General features: G+C 41.1%; 2 protein-coding genes across 2 annotated transcripts; one reads left to right on the top strand and one right to left on the bottom strand.

Annotated features, from left to right (window-relative positions):
* Positions 1-3,928: 3,928 nt before the first annotated feature.
* On the bottom strand, positions 3,929-5,718 carry znf593 (zinc finger protein 593). The gene is made up of 4 exons (XM_062397952.1): positions 5,584-5,718; positions 5,078-5,292; positions 4,533-4,595; positions 3,929-4,384 (listed from the first exon to the last, which is right to left on the bottom strand). The coding sequence occupies exons 2-4, from the start codon at positions 5,275-5,277 to the stop codon at positions 4,228-4,230; spliced, it is 420 nt and encodes a 139-aa protein (XP_062253936.1). The 5' UTR covers positions 5,278-5,292; positions 5,584-5,718; the 3' UTR covers positions 3,929-4,227.
* A 670-nt stretch (positions 5,719-6,388) lies between these two features.
* rlf (RLF zinc finger) lies at positions 6,389-20,452 on the top strand. The gene is made up of 8 exons (XM_062397228.1): positions 6,389-6,700; positions 9,497-9,651; positions 11,109-11,190; positions 12,099-12,234; positions 12,362-12,564; positions 14,092-14,228; positions 14,449-14,590; positions 15,137-20,452. The coding sequence occupies exons 1-8, from the start codon at positions 6,521-6,523 to the stop codon at positions 19,724-19,726; spliced, it is 5,625 nt and encodes a 1,874-aa protein (XP_062253212.1). The 5' UTR covers positions 6,389-6,520; the 3' UTR covers positions 19,727-20,452.
* The last annotated feature ends 413 nt before the right edge of the window (positions 20,453-20,865 follow it).

Genomic DNA, 20,865 nt, shown 5'->3' with positions numbered 1-20,865 from the left:
ATGTAAAGCTTCTTCCTCTTTGGTTTTCCCTGTGCACACACTAGTGCACATCTTTCGTCTTGGGATTTATTTTGAAAGGGATTACCGGATGTCTGAGGTTGACATTGTTTCCTTATGGCATAAGTGGTCGCATTTAAAGGGGCAGGGTCTCATCGTTCGTCACAGGAATGTCTGCAAACAAGCCTCAGTTATACACGTTTCCCTGCCAGAGGGTCTGTAGTGTACGTTACTTCGTACTCCTACCAGAGGAAGTGAAGTGAAGACATTTTCTGCTGGACTGCTCCCTTGGATTTGAACATGTCCACATGTTAAATCCAGCGCAACATAGTTGTATGAATACGTCAATATAGGTCACCATGAGGATTCAAAGTTAGAAATATATGTCTAACTTAGCAAAATGGATTACACCAACAGTGAGACGTAGATGTAAAAGGCAGTCAACTAAAGTGGTTTACAAATGGGGGTCCATGAAAAGTCTCCAAAGTCATCCATTGAAATCACATGTTGAAAATATTTCGAAAAAGTGCCTCAAATCCTTCTAAGAAATGTTGGGGGGTTTTCTGCCCGATAACCAGGCACGTGCACACACATTTTGGGGGGCAGGTGCTCAAACCAAAAGCAGGGCACCCATCACCAAAATTGTTTATGAAATTAAAAATAATAATAATAAATAAATAAAAAACACAAGAGGATATGTTCAACTTATATAATTATTTTTGTCAACAAACTAACTCAAATAACCAATTTGAATAAATAAATGAATAACAATATTGAATAACTAAATAATATGTTAATGTTAGGGTAAGTGATGTGATGGTTTACTGATTCTCCCTTATCTGTTTTACAAGTTGATGGCCTGATCCAAGATAAAAGAGAGCTGCTACCCTGAGCTGCTTGCTGCAGTTCCCTGTCCTTCTGCCTTTGGAGTCTCTCTTTTCTTGGCATTATGCTGCAAATTTTGTAAATGAGATTAATCAATGTTGTGCATAATTATCAAGAGTGACTTACATAATCTCTATAAAGCTGACAACACAGTACACACACTGTTTTCTGACAGAGTTGAAGCATAAGCAGCATTACACTTGTAATATACCACAATATACCTCACCAGACTGTAATGTAGCTCAACTTAAGACCTACCTTTCATTTCAATAATTACGATTTTAAATTACACAAAACTAGTGAACTTGTCTAATTTGTATAACAGTAAAACTGCCTTTAAATTATCTGTCTGTCTGCCTGCCTGCCTGCCTGTCTGTCTGTCTGTCTGTCTGTCTGCCTGTCTGCCTGTCTGTTTGTCTGTCTGTCTGTCTGTCTGTCTGTCTGTCTGTCTGTCTGTCTGTCTGTCTGTCTGTCTGTCTGTCTGTCTGTCTGTCTGTCTGTATCTCTCTCCCTCTCTCTCTTCATTAAACATGACAAATGTCAGTCAACAGCTGGACATGGCTTTGAAATCATTGAGTTTTTGTTTATGTTTTAGGAAACGTCGGACCAGTTGCGACATTATGTTTTCAGCGGCGCTAATGTTGTGTTTCATTTATCACCAAACAACGTTGGGGTATTGCACAAACACCGTCATTACCTCTTTGTATGATACTTCGGGCATTGTTGTACCTAGTTCAGTTCATTTCATAGTTTTAAGGTGGAAAGTGAGAATGAAAGACTTAACTTGTTAAAGAAAACCTTATCCATCACTATCCCTTGCCTTTACTGTCGGAATCTTTATCAGACAGTGTGTAAAAACCCCTCTCTGCTTTCTTTTGCCATCTGTATATGAGACTGGGTTGCATATACCAACGTGTTGCAGGTATGGCCTGCCCCTTAAAGGAACGTTTGTAGTGTGTGACATAGTGCACCAGGGTATTGTGGGAAAAGACGCTAAAAGTGTGTATATAACGAGAAGTGACTGACCACCTAGATGTGATGTGAGTGTCGCTCCTGCTGTATAACCGAGAAATAAAGTGGCCGCATTCCAAGTAAAGAAACATCTCCTCCTCCTTATTCACGGAGCGGTCCGGACGGCTGGTTACCGGCCAGACAGCGAGCCAAGATAACCAGTGACAGGGGCGGCTCCTGGTACAGGCGACATAGGAGATTTATAATGACGTGACACATGCAATGTAAAACAATACATTAACCTCACCCCATCATCCTCTTACCCCGGGGACGCACCTGAGGTAGAAGCGCTGCGAAAGCGGACCGCCTCCTTTCCTCGCCCATGTTAAATACTTTGGCTGTTCGCACCGGTAGCGTAGAGCCGGGAAGAACCGGGAAGCGCCGCGGCCACACACACACACACACACAAGCACATAATCTCCTGTGGGGGGGGTGGCGTCTACGGGCTTGCGTAGGTCAGTCACCTGTGAAGACGAGCATCATTTACCCCTGAACCAGCGCGGAGAAATGATGATGATGATGCAAAATTAAATATAAAAAAATATATATAAAATGAAATATACATATTTTTTAATTAAATTTAATTAAATTAAATTTTTTTAAAAACTGCGCGTGCACATCCTGCGTAGAACTGCATTGCGCACATCCTGCGCAGACGTCCATCGCGCAAATCCTGCAGAAGCCCACTGGCACTTCCTGTGCAGAAGCCCATTTCACACACCCTGCGCAGAACCGAACTGCGCACACCATGCACAGAAGCCTACTGCGCACTTCCTGCACAGAAGGCCATTGCGCACATCCTGCGCAGAAGTGAACTGCAGAAGTGAACTGCTCGTTTTTTATAAAAAAATTTTCCTGTTTTTGTATGTAATTAATTTAAATTGACATAGTATTATATATTTAGCAAATGATAGGAGAAATCCTGCCAATTTTGAGAGTCCAGTAAATTGCCAGCTAGAAGATGGAATAGAGTGGGATTCTTGCTGATTAGGCCACACAGCCAGGAATTAAGCACAATGATAATATTGACAAATTATCACTAAAACTTCGGAGAAAATATTATCTACTTTACTCAATTTATTTGACAGCCTTACTTTAAAGTTACTGTTATATTTGTGGCATTTAGATACTGGAGGATTTAACATACTTTAAAAACCTATTGTTAGAGAATAACCCAGTACTTTTCCAACCTTGTCCTCGCAGTCTGATGTGATGTCCTGAGAGTGCCCCCTGCTGGCTGCTGGGTTCCTCTGCTGCTCTAGCTTGGTTTGTGCAGCTTGTGATTAACCAAAGTTGTCCATAAAAGAAAATCTTTAATATCCTTCAAGGGCAATTTGATGTACAACCAGCAATCATCAATTGATGACAGAGAGAGTAATTTTTATTCTTAAATATTGATGAATGAAGAAAAAAATGGGCTCCAGCAGAAAGGCACTTTTCTCATCCAGGGCAAAAGGGCCAGTGCTTCAGCACCACTAGGGGTCTATCTGTGCACGTGCCTGCCGATAACTAAGTAGAAGTATAAAGCAAGGGCAAGGTGAAATATTTTCTATTGCTCTCACTCAAAGACTCACACTTAAATATAGTTTCTCTCTTTGAATGAAACAAAATCTATGTTTGATGCCTCACAAAGGTCTCGACAGAACGTAGGACATGAGTTGCCATAATTACCTACACAACATTCTTTGTTTTTTATTATGATTGTTAAATCTTGGATCAAATCTGCATACAAATTATATTGATTCTTCCACCAAGTTTCGTGGTAATCAGTAAATAAATTTAATTTAGCGTGTACTTACTTACAAACAAACAAACAAACATACAGGGTTGAAAACCTCATCTCGTTGGCAGAGATAACAAAAGACTTCAATTTGTCTAACAGGACAAGTGTTGTAAAATGTTTCACAAAAAGAAACAAGCAAAATAAATAACATTATTTTGTGTGATGGAAAATGTTTATGTCTTTATGTAGCTCAAGTTGAGAATAATTGCTCTAACTTCATTGTGCTGTATAAAATGAAATCTGACTGAATGCTCTCTGTTGAATAGTTTATTATCATTTCCCACAGTTAGGCACAGTCTGTATTTACATGGGTGCATGTTGCATCAAAGCACCCAGAGACGGGTGGGGCCTTCCTGATTCTGGTGATACGCAGACATTAAACAGTCAGTTCTATCACAGCTGGCTGTTAAACAAGTATGAGTCGTCACAGACAAAAAGCATTTCACAATCCATCTGGGATTTGTGACAGCAGGAACAAACAGGAGCATCACTCGTTCTGTCAATGCTTCTGTTACTGGGTTGATCAGTCCATGGGTTTAACGTGGGCGGTTCTAAGTAACTGGGTTTAACGTGGGCGGTTCTTCGTCCATGTCCTCCTCCACAGGCTGTGTCTTCACTTCCACTGTTTTATGAGGGATATAGGACCCCATACCTGCCGCTCTCTCCGCCTCAGCCTGGGTGTAGGGCTCGTCTCTGAGCTTCTTCAACCTGGACGGAGAAACAAGAGGAGAAACTGTAACTTAACCATTGTGGCCATTATTGTCCTGTATGATGTAAGACATAACCCAATTAGAACAAGAAGTGGCGTGGCGAATGAGTTTAAATAGCATGCACATAAGAGACACCGGTGTCTTACCTTTTTTTGTGCAGTTTAGTTCTGAAGTGCTCTTTCAAGGATCTCATATCCACAAAATATCTCCTGCAAGACATACCAAGAGCAACAGTGGGAATGAGCATCATGAATACACAGTTTAACCCCAGTGTTGACAGAAGAGCTGAAACAACTCATTGAGTAGTCCAGTGGCAGACCACTGGTCCAAATGGTTCCTAAATAGTTTTAAATGTAGGTTATTAAATGTAATTTAGTTAATTTCTGATGCACAGAAATGCATATTTTTAAGTGATTTATTTAGATAAATTTACAAAGTAGGAAATCATAATTTTATGTTAGGAAATGAAAGTTCACTGATAATCAGTTGTTTACAAAGAATTGAGTCATTGTTTTTATCAGAAAGAAAACAAAAAGAATATTCCCTATATGCCATCTTCTTATAACTTTCTATGAGATCTGTGATAAAGTTGTTTAATACTTTATACTGATGCTTCTCAGTTTTTCACTTCGCTGCTGTAATACGTCTGATTCCTCAGCTGTGTGTGTGTGTAAACAGGGCTTGAACTCACGCGCAGTGCAGACAGTAGTGCTGTGCACACCCGGTCACATCGAAGTCCACCTCCTGCTTCAGTAACTGCGCTGCGGTCTCCGGCTTCATGTCCGAGTGGATCTGGTCCAGGTCTTTGGTCTTGCGCTTCGTCTTCCACGTCTTTGCGATGTGCTTCTTCTTGTCGCTCTTGTGGCTTCCATACGAGCAGGACTTGCCCATTTTGGCTCCTTCCGGCTGCACAGATCACAACAAATACATGTTAGTTATGCTTTACTGATTCTTTAGGAATTATACCAAACGTCTAATTTAGGATAAAATATGTAGTTGTCTCCCGAGTAACAAGCCAAGTGATCACGATGTTAGCTCGGAGTTTAAACTAATCTGGTCATTTAGTCTCTTTATCACCAGCTCAGATTTTAATATATGAGTAACTGGTATCGAGCGACTTTTCTTCCGCTGAAGACAAGTCGGTGAAACAGCAGATTTCTCTCTAAACAACCTTCGCAGTTCCAGAGATGTTTTTACCTTACACACGCGTGGCCGAGAGAGATGGATGTACTTCCGGGTCGTTCAGGGGGTTAGAGACACATGCTCACCTGTAGAGGGTGCTAAATACCAGTGTTTACAAAGAGAGACATATACCTACAGACATTTTTAAGTACATACAATTAAAAATAATTATTCATTAGTTAAGATGAAATAATACAAATACATTGTAAGACACTATTAGTAAAAGAAAAATCTATTAAAAAAATCTGAATTGCCATTATGTTTATCGTCTGTCTTTTTGTACTTTCACTTGTACATAACACATACATGTACACAGCAGAATTTCACATTATGATATAAATTAATATACTACTATTTCATTATGTTGTAAATTTATTTTATTCCTACCAAACTAATTAATCTTTACAATTTGTTTTAACTTATTTATATTATTACCTACTTACTTTATTATACTTGCTGGATTTTACATAAAATGTTCATGTATATAGCAGGATATATGATTATAATGTAATCATATATGATTAAGTAGAAATCTGAAGGCTGACTTAATTATATACAATCATTGTATAACTATATATACTGCTGCTTAATTATGTTGTATATTATTTTTATGGTTACCAAAGTAATTTATTGTACTTATATTATATTATTACTTTCTAACTGTATTATACTTGCAGGCTTGTACAATACATATTCATGTATTATGTAGGATATACAAATGTGATATAATTAAATATGATTCAGCATTCAGAAGGCTGATTGAATCGTATTTCGTAACAATTTACACACCAATAATATAAAATATTATAATGCCATATCCCTACAGACACACACTCCCCCACTGTGTTTTCAGGTCACTCAGGTGAAGTTCAGCTGACACAGTTAAATATTCCGACGGCATTTGAAGGCAGCGCTAGTCTGCACTGCATACGCGCCGTGGCGGAGAGCGAAGATGGCGGCGAGTAACGTCGAGCCGGAGCAGGAATGGAGCGACCGGGGCCTGGACACGGCCGAGGACACCCTGGTCGCAATGGAGACCCTGCTGGCCACACTGAGGGCCTTCGAGGACGTCCTCAGGCAGCAGGAGACATCCACCGCGGCCTCCACGGAGTACTGCGACAACTTCTGCCAGGTAATGTGTACATGCAGCACCGCAGCTAGCGTTAGCCCAGCGTTAGCTTCCTCCCCGAGATTGTTTTTCTCGAGCTGTTCTGCGTCGGTTGCTGGCCCCGCTACGTGCCCGGCCAGGTCCGTGGTGTGGGTGGTTAACCAGGGAACAACAGCGCGGTGCGGATCGTGTCATTCATATTCCCACATGCACACGATTTCCCCTCAAATACATGTATATCTCCACCATTCGACTAATTACGTTGGCTGACTGTCACGTTCCCCGTCCAACTGCTGCAAGTTGCACAGAACGCTCGCTTTGCTTTCATGCACACAGCTGCTTTATCATTATATTATTTCAAACACTAGACGGCAGGAAACGTATCACAGGTTGTTTGCATGCACGTGACATGTCCACAGTTTGCACACTACGCACAGTTGCATGTGTGTGGGGTGGGGCGGCATCGCAGTGTGTTTATCCAAATGTTCGAACCAGCTCAGGGCCACTGATATGCTTAAGAGTTCCGTTTTAGTCTCTCAGTGGGATTCACTATGCGACAGTTTACCGTGCAGAAATAACGTCTTTCTTTTGGCAGTTAGGACTCCATCTTTTTCAAGGCTCGATGACACTTGTCTTAATGTTGTGCATCCAAGTTTGTTTCATGTTCAATTGCTCTGGTCGTGGTTTTGATCTGCCACCTTGTGTTAAACTCTCATCAGTGTAGATGCAGTTTAATTTATGTGTGTGTTCTTTTTTTATGTAATTTAAAAATACACGCTCTGTTTTAGCTGGAGAAACAAAATGGGGAAAGGTCCATTTGGATTCTGCCTCCTAGGATCGCAAATGTCACTTTCTGAGTCTCTGAAGTCATGTAACATCACTGACCGTGGATCTGTCTGTGAGATTTGCTTGCCAGCCTAAGTGGATTATAGCTCTTTTTAGGGGGGGGAATCGTTTTAAAGGTATGCTCATATATGGACACTGATCTCTTTATGATTGTTCCTCCTTTATTTTTTACCTCTGTCAAGCAGGTTATGTTTTCATCTGTGCTTGTTTGTCTGTTAGTTAGCTGGATTATGCATGAAAAACTGCTTGATTTATTTCCACAAAACCAGGCAGAAGCTGGTCTCTCAGAGAATAATTTATGGATCTTGATGAGAGGCATATTTAGTGGACTCATATTAATGAAATTTGCAATTTGGTTTAATACAGAAGTCCCTCTTTGTCTTTTTGTGCATTTTGTAACTTAATTGTCCTAAGCTGCTTTCAAACATGCACTGACATCCGGACAACTTCCTGTAATATTTTAGAAGGCTGTATCTGTATGTGAGAATGCAAATTGTCAGTCAGTTGCAATTCAGTCGCGAGTGTGTTGAGGACATTTCTAGAATGCAAAACTTGAAAAATACAAAATAATTCAAATGTCTCAGGATCAAACAGGTGTAAGACACATAGAAAATGTTGACAAAGTTGTCAACTTGGAAAGATGAGCACTTTCGGTGATAAGAACCAACACTGGTCATGATGTGGTGGACACAGAAACAGAAAAAATTCTGCAGCAGAAATTCATCATGCTCTACCCAGACGACATTCTTCTGTTTTAGTGAACACGTCCGACCCAGAGAATGTCAAGTGGCATTCTTCAAATTCAAAGGCAAACTCTATGTCTGAAAACGGCTACAGTGGGAAGGTTACCAACAAGAGGGAGTTTTGTACTGAAAACTCACTAACTTTAGTAACTAAGATACCAACCTGAGTGGAACTTTTCAAAGGGTATGAGCACTGGTGATTTTTGTCCCTTATCTCATTTAGCCCTTTTGAAGAATACAAGTGATCACAGAAACCAGTAACTACCTAATTGCACTATGAGCATTTAACTGCTTTTGCTAAATATAAACAACCTTCCTTTTAATTTCTACACTGGGTTAACAAAGTGTTTTTTAGGGGGTTTATATTAAACAAAAACTGACGAAACTTTGTGGACTATGGTGACTGTCTGTTCCAATCGGAAGTAGTCCAGATGTAATTAGTGCACTATAGTAGCCTCCAGGGTTGAGTTTAATCTGGCTCCCTCTGAGGGGGTACCTTATTTTTAGGGCTGAGGGGAATAAATTGAGTGCCTCTCTAGACATCAGCACAAACCAGCAAGGTTCCTGCTGTCTGACAAATAGGACTCCTGGGATGTTGCTAGTATTAACCCGTCATTAAATGTGTATGCCCTCCAGCTACATACAGGTGACACACATATGTTGACTCCTCCTAAAGAAGGGAATAGACAATAATGCATTGAAATAACATTGAGGATCAAACGCTGTTCTCTTTAATTTCTTGCATTAGGGGGTGGGGAAAAAATCGCTCAGTCGGGTAAATCTGAGAAATCTTTTTTTGTTTGAATGAAGATAAGGGTGTGAGAGATCATATTTACGTTAAAGCTCCCCAAACTGTAAAATATTAAAAGTAGAAAACTGAAAAGTTTTGTTCAAAGGTGTCACATTGTGTTTGTGTTACTCCTCAATGAACAGTGTGATTTCTTTTTTTTTTATTATTATTATTTTTTTTTTTTGGGGGGTGGTGTCACCATTAAAGGTGGCATATGCTGTACAATGAAGTCCCCTAAGGCCCAATCAGGAGTACCTCACCCCAGACAGTGTCAACTGGGATCAATCATGTATAGACTGTTATCTCCCCTAGGTGGAAACCCCCTGTTTTTCTAGACACTAGTTGTCTCGACTGAGCTTCTCTGACCAGTTTATAAATTCATATCTGTTTTTTTTTCCGTTCAATGCTAATATTTTAACATTTGTTTGCATGTTTTTCTAGGCACTAATTCACTATGCTGGGAGCAGGAACTCTATGGAGCATGGCCTTCCTCTCCTGGAGGTTTACTGTCTGTCCATCAACTGCTTCGCTGCAGCCCGGTCCCACCTCACAGCAGAGTCTGACAAAGTGGCCCTTGTTTTGAAGAGACTAGCTTTGTGAGTACTGAACATCTTCTGGTAAAAAACACGGGAGAGATAAATAAGAAAAATTCTTAAACACAATAACAAGAGTCTGTAGAAGAACAAAAACACTGTTTTAACTTTTCTATGCTCCATGCATCTGTTGTCTATCTTATCTGCATACTTAGCAGTTGTGCTGGTTACTTTATGGACTTGAAGTGAAAAGCTCAGTGTCCTATGTTACTTATTTGGACTTTAATGATGTTTCTCTGCCATCGTGGACTTTCTGATTCTATGACCTTTCAGCAGAGGCTCTTTCACAATAAAATATCGAAAGACAAACCTTGTTTCTATGATCTTTATTTTACGATTTCCACCACACCTCCAAATTCTATTTTAGAATTTAAAATATGGCAGGCACTTTATTACGAAAAATTACAGAACTGATATCCATGACATTTTTTGGAGGGGTGGTGTATGACCAAAGGAAGAACTCATTTTGGAGCAGATTTGTTGAACATGGCGAGATAAGCCGTTAGCCTTGACGGAGGTATGCACCCTCCAAAAACCCTTCTAGTGTATTTTATAATCTTTTGAAATCGATTCTGCAAGATAGTCTGCATTATCTAAGTAAAACACCTATCGAATGGTGTATACATATAAACAGAGAATCCTGTCTTAATAACTTTAGTATGTTGCTTCATTTGTTTGTAGCAAAGAACTATGAATGACACAACTGGGCCTGGGTCCTGACCCAAAGATGTGTGGCTAGTGTGTCCATGCACTTGCAATATATGATGTGGATGTCCTACAGGTCCTTAAACAAATTGCCTTTCCTTGCAAACAAATCATTCAACAATTGAATCATTGATAACAATTTCAAGTCATCAAAGTCTGCTCTGTATGAACCGACATAAAAACACGACCAATGTCGACCAGTGGTCATTACTTTGGATTCCAACAGATTCTTGTTGTAGTTTCAGGTACATTAAACAGTTCACGCTTAAGACGGACTCACTGAAGACATTAACTGTTCAAACTGACATGACTTAAATTAGGTCAGTTAGAGACTCATCATGTCTCTCTGTTAATCGCACTACGGCTCCACCGAGACACCTCCTATCTGCAAATGATCCTTTACGAGAGATGGGGGTCGTTTCAGTCTTTTCAGCTTAATAGAAAATCTAACACAAGAGATCTATTTTTAGTTAGATTGTAATAGTTCAATTTAATACTGTGAGATGTGGAAGAGCTTTTCAATAAAAAATAGCATTTTTGACATCTTAATGTATCTAGGTGTAAAGCTGATTCTTCTAAAACAGAAATGCAGAGCTGCTGTAAGCAACAATCACTGACATGTATTGAAGTTTGGGTCGTATCACAATTGTTCAAAGTTTTTATATGTAGTATGGATGAAACGGCCTAGACTCAAAAATAGACCTGTCCAGTATCATCATTGTTTACTGAAGCAGCGTTGTGTTTATTTCCTCCAGGAGCTGTTTTGAGTTGTTGCTGTCAGTGCCTGAGAATGAAATCCCTTACGAAGCCTGGGTTCAGTTTCACCACTCTGTTCAGGTAAGACGACCTTGTCTCTAAACACAGAAGCTGTTTTCAGGCTTTACCTCCAGGTGAAATCCTGAGAATTGGTTACTGAGTTTACCCGTTTTCTGCCTTTCACACATGCAGAAACCTTCCAAATTATTCAGGCAAGAGGTCGAGCAGCTGCGTGCAGCAGGCAGACAAAGGAAGTTATACATTATCTGTGCTGCGTAGATCACATGATCATCTTTACAGCACCCTGGCTTTGGGTTGCTGGCTCTCCCATTCTTTTGAACATAATATCTCAAGAACACTTGAAAGGAATTTCTCCAGACTTTGTAGAAATTAACATTTGGACTCACGGTTGAATTGATACAATTTTGAAGGGTCAAGGGTCTCAGTGGCATCAGAAAACACATTTCTTCTCCTTCTGAATATATCTTGAGTCCCCCTATTGGGAATTTCTTCAAATTTTACCAATTGTTACAATTACCTAATATGAGCAGAAGAATGTATGTAGTCTAACACAACACTGGATGCTAGAGCCATACAACCGTTTGACAATTATAGTTTCATATTTTGTAGTGCTACAAGCTCGTATAATGGTGCTTTCCCTAATCAATCTACACTCAAGACTCTACAATGACAAAGCAATAACTAAATTTGAGAAACTGCACTCTGTGAGCATTATTTTCACAAAGGGTCGAGAGATTGTGTGTGGAGATGGCAGAAACTTCAAGAAGTATGACCATAAGTGCAGCACTCTACTTATAAGAGCTTTATGGTAGAGATTCCAGACAGAAGCCTCTCCTCAATGAGAGACACTCAAAATCAAAAATTATCTGAAAGACTCTCAGACTGCGAGAAAGAAGGTCCTCTATTTTTCTAAAAGTGGCTGAAGAAAGTGTATAGTCCCATTTAAATATGATTATTGTGTATTGCAGAATGCCCATGATACCTTATTACGGTATGGAAGTACAGATCTCCAAGCTTTACTCCAGATCACGGGAGAGGGAGGAGCATGGAGCAACCCAGTCCTCAACTCGCTCCTAAGCGGCCAGCTCACCAGCCAAGAAGAAGGTTGGTAGTCCCATGAATTTATTAAGCTCAGGTTAAATAGAGACGGGTGTTAATTGTAGTGCTTGTTGTCACATCGGCCTTGTTGTGATAGTTTGCTTCAACAGGATTTGTTTTGATCTGTCGCTAGTTGATGCATATATCACCTTGGAGGGCGAGGGCTTCATGGAGATGCGGGTGAAACATCTGGAGAAGATGGGTGAAATTGCCAAGGCTGTGGTGCTGGCTAAATCCTGCACCGAATGCAGCTTCATCTCCAACCAGGCTACTTTTCGCCAAACATTTGTCTCGCTGCTTTGTCACCTGCTGCCCAGTGAAGAAGCCATCATGGAGGTATTGCTACATGTTCAGTTGTTGGCATTATCTTCTTTGTTCAGTGATTTATTTGTATTTGTGCCCCTCATGTCAGTTGCATAGTAATGCCAATTCGTGGAAGGGCTAATTCCTCACTGGAACACTTAAAACAAAGAAACAGTAAATGATGCTATGCACTTGATGTCGACAGGATAATTGCAGGATCCAAATCTTTGTCTTCAGTTGCCATTTTTTTGTTTGTGGTTAGGTTTTGTTATTGTGCCTTGTCTACACTTCTGCAGATATTTTTTTGAACTTATGTTCCCCTTCATTTTACAATATCTCTCCATCCAGACGAAACATAAATTACTACAAAACGCTCAAGCAAGCATGTCGGGGCAGAAGGTGGCGATTAATTCAACAGCGATCAGAATACCAGAAGAATATTTCAGTGAGCTTATTCTCTGAGGGCGGTATACATTATATAATTTTGTTTCGCCCCTACAAAAAATATGATATTAATGCAGTTTATTCTGTTTCAGTTAAATTTTCTGTAAATGGATTCAGGGTTTTGTTTTAGGTGCAACTCAGTAGAAGATGCTGTGAAACCCTCTTATTTCAGCATTGTTTGAGATGGAAGTTTAAATTAGTTCCTGAGTCTGTGACTCAGACAATGGTTGCACATTGGTTTTCCTTCTTGACCAGACCTACACACATTCAACATTGCTGTGCATACTGATGTTGGCTTAACCTCCATTCACCCACCTGTTCTCGGTATGCAATCTGTTAAAAAACCTCTATTTGGGGTTTTGAATGCTCATTTCTTCAGAGCTGCCAAAGCTTTCACCCGACCAAAGGTTGAAACTCTTTGGGTCATAAAGCTCTTCCAATGACATCTGGGCGTGTGTCTTGTCTACCAGCTGAAACATGGCCGGTTTCTTAACACCTAATAAATTAACTTTTTCATCAAGTTTCAAGAAGTTATTGTCATATACATAACGATTACATTAAGCAGTCGCTTGCAATGACATGCTTGGGTCACAGGCTCTCTTATGGCAATGCTCAGATTATTACAAGCAGACAAAAATATAAAAAATAGTTATGGCTGGGGTTAAAGGGGTCTTTAATGATCCGTGGGGTCTTCAAAGGTCTTTTATAGGATTCAAATTCAGTAATTCTAGTTATAATTATGTGTAAGAAGAGAGCGGAGATAACAGTCAGCAAAGTGCCCAGGTCGCTGTGGTAATGACTCTGGCCGCTGGCACGCCCTTTTGAGTCATGTTTTATATATTTACACTAAATCAAAAGATTTGTTTGCAATGGTGTCAAGTTCTACACAAGATAAAGTTCTTTCACTGTAATCAAACTACATTCACACAATGTGTCATAAATGCTGGCTGCTGTGATTTAAGATCAATTTTGATGACAGAACTTTTATCCTGATTTTCATTTGGAACAATCGTCAGTCACGTCTCAACTTATATTCCTGTTGCTCATGTCAAAATTTAGAATTGCAGCAGAAATGTTGTTTTCTAAGTATTCACATTATGTTTACTCTCCTAACAGATATCCAGACTTGACTGCAAGGATGTCCTGGAGATCACATGCAACTTGGAGACAGAGGGGGAGGAGAATACGGCCTTTATCTTGTGCACAACTTTCCTGACTCAGCAGCTTCAGCAGCAGAGTCATTACTGCTCCTGGTAAGTAGGCCCTGCTAAGGGCCAAGGGTTGGGTGGATTGCTCGCTTAAGGTTAAATTATTGATGTTTTGAAATTGTTAGCAACAGTCAGACTAGGTGTGTATATCACAGGTGATTATTAAATCATTTGAATTTACCTGATTTCATTATGGTGGTCATCTGTTTTAGTGAAAGGGATATTCAACATAAAAAATGGTTTGCATGTGTTTTCTTCTCAAAAGGGAGTTGACTCAGTTGTGGAGTAAACTACAGAAGAGGATCGACCCCTCGTTGCTGTCTCTTCTGGAACGATGCCTTCAGCTTGGTGCCATTGCCAAAACGGTCCACCATTTGCTTTACCTAGTCCGTGTGATTCAGGCTGAGGTGAGCATGAACAGCCAAACTGTCCACATATGATGCTGAATTGGAAGATTGTTCATATTATGAAACCTTTCATAGTTCAGATGTTCCAGGGACTAAGGAGCCACAATAACAAGAACTGTTCGTTTTCATAGATGTCAAGAACAGTGTAGATTAAGCAGGGGAGCCTTAATTCTCTTATAGAGTTTTACTAAAATGAGATTCAAGCATGCATTTGTGTAAAGATGGTTCTAGACTCACGTCTGCTAAACTGTTAATGTTTTGTAACTGTTGTATTGCTGAAGTTATGGTAGTGTTTTTGGAAGTTAACAGACAGCTTCAAGTCCATTACCACCTCCATCTGGACTACAGGAGGGATGACTGTTATTTGAATATATCCCTGGAAAACCAAATGGGGTTTATTCAGATTTGTGATCTGCCTGACAGAAATACATGTACAGGATTTGGTCATGTGTAACTTCTTCTGGGATTTACCCAGGTGTTAGAAATCTGAAGTAACCATTTTAAATATAAAACTCTAATGATATACATATATCCCTCTATTTTCAGGCAGAGGATGTGGGGGTACCTGCTTCAGTCGAACTGTGTGTCAAAGCCCTACAACTTCCAAAGCAGAAAGACTCCGACACAAGGATATCTATCTGCAAAACATTGTCCTGTCTTCTTCCAGGCGACCTTGAGGTGTTGCGTGCCTGCCAACTCACAGAGTTCCTGCTTGGCCCCAGTCAGGAGGTATTCAGCTGTCTCGAGGAGCTGTATTTGCGGCCAGACCAAAAGCTTGAACAGGAAAATGAAGTCATTCCCAACTCACTACGCTGTGAATTGCTACTAGCTCTGAAAGCTCACTGGCCTTTTGATCCCGAATTCTGGGACTGGAAGACTCTGAAGTATCACTGCGTCTCACTTCTCGGAATAATCCCAGAGTCAGAAGGAGAAGAGGAGGAGTTGGTGGACACACGAGAGCAGGTTAAACAGGAGGTTGCTGTGAAAGTAGAAACTGAGCAGAAGTGGATAAATGGAAATCCTGATGGTTATGAGCAACAGGGTACAAAGCCAAAGTCTAACTTAGCAGAAGTCCAAGGGAAATCGGAGGCAAAGAAGCGCAAGTTCTGCTGTAAGATTTGTAAGAGGTCAGTCGCTGACACTCAACTGGTTCATCACTCCATAAGACACACAGAGGACAACAGCCACCCCTGCCCTGTGTGCCTGGAAAGGTTTGAGAGCAGAAAGGAGCTTGTTCCTCACGTAAAACAACACATTCTGAGTGAAACACATCTTAACAAAAACAACGTAAAGAAAGAGGACAAGCAGAAACAGATGGATGAGGATGATGACATTGAACCGGGCGAGATCAGCATTGACCCTTCTTTAATGCTCTATTACAAATCCACACATGATCCAGACGTGCTGGACCACATTGTGCAGCAAGCCAATACTGTAAAAGATAAGAATCTGGATGACGATGAGCATGTAACCTTCGAATACATCGAGCAACACTTCAAACTGCAGAACCGGGATGAGTATCCGTGCCCAGGAACTGGGTGTACTCGAATTTTTAAACATTCCAAGTACTTATATGTCCACTTAAAGTCAGAGCATAAAGGCGATGAGAATGTGAAATATTTTCAGCAGAGCAGAGACAAGCGGGAGAAGTGTGTCTTCTGCAGGCGCCATTTTGTCTCTGCTTACCATCACCGCAAACATAGAAGAGTTCACTATGGTGAGCGACCTTACATGTGTGTGGTTATAGGTTGCGGCGCTCAGTTCAAAACTTCCAACCAACTTGTCACTCACAAACAGACCCATGGATTTCAGCTCAACTTCCAGTGCGAGCTCAAAGGTTGTTATGTCACTTGCTCTGACTTGGGACAAATCTATCACCACGAAGCACAGCATTTCAGAGACGCAGCATTTACCTGCTGCAGCGCTGAATGTAGTAGATATTATTTATCCAAAAAGGACTTTATAAACCATTTATCCACACACAACATCACCTTCTCTGAAGATGACTTAGAGGCTCAGAGGAAGGCAAAGCGGAAACTTTTCAAGACTGTTAGTGAACCGCTAGTTCACCTTAATAATTTGCTTGATTCAGAAGAGATTGTAAGCAGAGATACCCTGAACTCTCCCTCAGTGAGTTGTGCCTCTCCGATGCAAGAATCTGACCACAAAGAATCCAAACCCACAATGACCTTGGTGGCTGTGTGTTTCGATGGAAGCAAGTTCACCTGCGGGTTTGAGAAGTGTGGCATGACGTTCTCCCGGGCTAGAGACGTCCAGCGACATCTGAAATGTGCCCACCCAGAGCATCTTAAACTGGAGAACAAGGAATATAAGCATGACAAACAGCAGGGCTCAAAGTCCAAAGTGGTAAAGACTGAAACTGCGCCAGATGATGAGGAGAAAGGGAAACATGAGCTCTCAACACCATTTCAACCTTTGGAGGCTGGAAAAGAAAGAAAAACACCTGATCCTCCCAAAGATAATGAAACAAACTCTTCAAGCCTTCAAATAAATAATGATGATTTAAAAGAGATTCTCATCGGGCTTAGTAAACTGGACCTGAATTCATCATCCCCTCCTAGTGTGACAGTTGAGTCTGCTATGACCAACCCAGAACCTAATACATCACAAGCATTTCTTCATCAGGCAATCATTGCAAAGCCTCCTGTTGTACTTCTCAAGAAGAGACCTCCACATCTGCCTGAGGAAAAAGTCCAGATCAAAACTGAACAAACATCTGTAACAGATGAAGACTGTATTGCTGAATCATTAGCTAATGCGAAGCCGTACATCTGTCAGATAAAAAATTGCAACTTCAGGACTGCTCAGAGTTACAGCTTACAACGACACTATAAAAGCCAACACGGTCGAACCATGGAACAGGCCAGAGGGTTGACTTCTTTGAAAACCACATGTTTTAAGCCCTACGTTTGCCTTCTCTGTTCCAAGAGTCAAAGACAGAAAAGAGGGTTGCTAACCCACTACCTTCACATACATAAGATGAGCGCGGCACAGGTGGAAAAACTAAGCTGTGGATCTGTGTCTGAAAATCAGGAGACGACCCAAGATCTAAAAGTGAAGAAGAAAGAGAAGTTGCAGCTTCACCCTGAGAAAAAAACCTCAACCACAACAAGTGAAAATGGACAAAACATTGACAATCATTCTCCATCTGAAGAGGAAGGTGTGGAAGAAGCAGAGAGTCGAGAGGAAAAAACTGAGAAGAAGAATACACAGCAGGTCAGAAGTACAAGACGTTTGGTAACTAAAAGTAATCTCTGTTATATATTGGCAAAATTCAGTAAGCCCTTTCATTGTGTAGCAAAAAACTGTGATGCAGCTTTCTCCACCCAGGGAGGCCTTGTGCGCCACCTACAGGTTGTGCATCATTACAATCGCTCTCAGCTCATGTTGGAAAAAGATTTTGAAACACACCACAGTCCAGAAGTCAAAAAAGAGCCGGCCAGGAAAAGGCCTCTGCCAAATTCAGACGAGCCTCAGCCCCAATACAAATGTCACTTTGCCAATTGCAGAGCCTCGTACCACCTGAAAAGCAGCCTGGTGCGTCACACTCGAGACTCCCACTCTCAGCCACCTCAGCTGATAAAGTGCAAGTACGAAGGCTGCACAAAAGTATTCAGCCACAATGAAGCACTGAAAAAACACACACTTTATAGTCACTACGAGTACTACGATTCACTGGTGGTACGCCTACAGAGCACTCACAAAAAGTCTGTATCTGGATGCCAAAAGAAGCTCATCGTCACACCAAAGAGTCCTGAGAAAGAAGCACCAGGTTCCCCGACGGCACAGGCGTCCAGTGCCGAGCCAGAAGTGACCCTGAAGCCAGAAGAAGTGGCAGAGCAGAGTCTTGAGGGGGAAATAAAGTCCGAAGAGAAAAATAAAAAGAGGAGGAACCCTTTGGTCTATAGGTCTTATGAAGAAGCTCTACAGATGTGCCAAGACCGCTGCATGCGTGGGGCATACCCTTGTATGGTTCAGAACTGTGATTCTGTCGTCACGTACGTCAAGAGTTTACAACGCCACTACGTGAACGTTCACCGCATGGGTCGAGAGCATCTTTTAAAGAATCAAAACAAGCTTGTTTTTAACGCTGAGAAGCTGGAGGAACTGATTCAGAGTGAGTCGGCCCGGCTAACTCTGGCAGGGTCATGTACCCCTAATGTGGTTCGAAAAATTGAGTATCAGGCAGAGGAAGAAAGCCCAGGGGGGCAGGATGCACCCATGAGCTTACTGTCCATCAAGGCAGAAACACAAGTTGAAGATATTCACCATCCACTGGGACTTCCGGAAGATGGGGAGGAGGAAGAGGAGGAGGTGCTGACGCTACCGCTATCCCCTGTTGAGAGAAATGGCGTCCTTGTCGGTGCAGATGAGGTGCTGTATGGTGAACCGAGCACCGAGGGGCACACTGAAGACCCGGCTACAGCTGTGCACATCAGTCCGAAACAGGAGGAGAGATTAAGCTGGGACAAGATCAAACCACTGCTTCGTCCCCTCACTGTCGACCTGTCGCCACCATGTTCCTTGCGCTTCATTGCTGAGGAGGGCTTCCAGGATGCTTCGAGCAACAAGGATGGCAGTAAAATGTTAAACGGCTCAGCCGCAGCGGCCACTCCTCTTATCCGTCAGCCACTTAAACGTAAAAACGAAATCTCCGAGCAGCCGTCAAACGTGATAGACCCTCAGCCTCGCAGCCCTTCTCCACGCCCCTTTGACATCACTGCTTATAAGCCAATTGGCTTTGAGTCTTCATTCCTCAAGTTCATACAAGACTCCTCCCCGAATGACAAAAACCCAGGAGCACTGAAGCGGCGCGACGCTTTCAGACGCAGCTGTTCTGTTAAAGAGAACAACCAGCTGGGAATCTCTCACACCCGCAGCAGACGCACACATTCCCCGCTGCTGAAGCCCCACGCTATGAATGGGGACTTCACGTCAGTCCAAAACTTGAAGTCCATCCTGGACAAAGCTCTGGCTGGGTGTGGGGACCTGGCCATTAAACAGCTTCAGTACCTCAGACCTGTGGTGCTCCTGGGTAGACCTGTGTGCACCACCACCCCGCCTGACCTCTTCCCATCAGACCCAAACAACAGCAAACTGCTTTTAGGAACTTAGTTGAACTGAGCACCTATTTAACATGGCTATTGCAAATAACGCTGTCTTTTAACACTGTCTAACAGTATTTCTTTCTCCCACAATGATAGTATTTTGGGCTTTTTTGTTCTTTGTTTTTTCAAGTTGCCAGATTGAAGCATTATAAAAATTAGAATAAGGTAAATCAAGCTTAAACTGTGCACATCAAACCGGAGATTTTTTTTTACATCTGTTATGAAGCCATTCAGATTACACTTATGTAAAGTCATCATAACTGTATATAATATACTTCTCCGAGATAAATGTACAGATTTTCAGATTGTTAGAAATGGTCAGTAGCGTAATGCCAAGCCTTTTTACTCATGTGAAAATGTGACCGTAAAAACAGTTCTTTACTAAAAAGATCTTGAGGAATATGTTTGGTTATTTTTCACCTCAGTTTGTATTAAATCAGTGTTGGGAAGCAGTGGACAGATGTTGGCAGACATGTATGTAACACTTTCTAAAAAATAAATGTGGATATGAAATAAAGTCATTAGCTTATTGGTTTCTGTAAATGACCCTTTATTAAACAATGTTTGTAAAGTCAAGAACATTTTGGATAAATTTGATGTTTTGGGTACATTCTAAAAACAATAGTGAGGCAGATAATAATGCAAAGGCAACTCGCTCTAAATTAACAAACGGCAAACAATGTGTAACATATTATGGTGGCTGAAATGTATATTAAAGTTTACTGACAAAGTATGCACGTATCAGTTATTTCCAAAACATCTGGAAGATTTTCTGTATTTCAATATTTATAAGGTGTATGTAGATTGATTTATTTAATTTTAGCATATTTATTCTCTTTTTGTAAATAATGTATAATATTAATCTTATTTGTCTAGAGCTAAATCCCTCCATACATTATCTCAATGCACTTTAAATAGTAAGGTTGGAACCTTACAATATAATAGAGAAATTAAACAGTTCCCTCAATGATGAAAACACGGCTACTGTGGAGAGGCAGCCGTTCACAGGAATTTAACATCTGCCACGACCAGCTGGGTGAGACTAAAGGAGAGAGTCCAGGGACAGATGGGTAATTGCCTTATTTAATCAATGTAAGACTGGTTGCTATAGAGAAAATAAGAATAAGAATAGTAATAATAAAGGTG

The sequence above is a fragment of the Platichthys flesus genome, chromosome 10, assembly GCF_949316205.1.
Source record: "Platichthys flesus chromosome 10, fPlaFle2.1, whole genome shotgun sequence".
NCBI classification, from domain to species: Eukaryota; Metazoa; Chordata; class Actinopteri; order Pleuronectiformes; family Pleuronectidae; genus Platichthys; species Platichthys flesus.
Note: the sequence above shows the minus strand (reverse complement) of the source record. Positions and strands in the feature narration are given on the sequence as shown.

Bases quoted from the DNA above. Each gene is read 5' to 3' on its own strand.
- znf593 (XM_062397952.1), bottom strand. From the start codon at position 5,277: ATGGGCAAGTCCTGCTCGTATGGAAGCCACAAGAGCGACAAGAAGAAG. The intron at 4,596-5,077 runs GTGAGTTCAAGC...TATGTCTTGCAG, and splicing joins CACTACTGTCTGCACTGCGC to GAGATATTTTGTGGATATGA. The intron at 4,385-4,532 runs GTAAGACACCGG...TTCTCCGTCCAG, and splicing joins ACTAAACTGCACAAAAAAAG to GTTGAAGAAGCTCAGAGACG.
- rlf (XM_062397228.1), top strand. From the start codon at position 6,521: ATGGCGGCGAGTAACGTCGAGCCGGAGCAGGAATGGAGCGACCGGGGC. The intron at 9,652-11,108 runs GTGAGTACTGAA...TATTTCCTCCAG, and splicing joins GTTTTGAAGAGACTAGCTTT to GAGCTGTTTTGAGTTGTTGC. The intron at 12,565-14,091 runs GTATTGCTACAT...CTCTCCTAACAG, and splicing joins GTGAAGAAGCCATCATGGAG to ATATCCAGACTTGACTGCAA.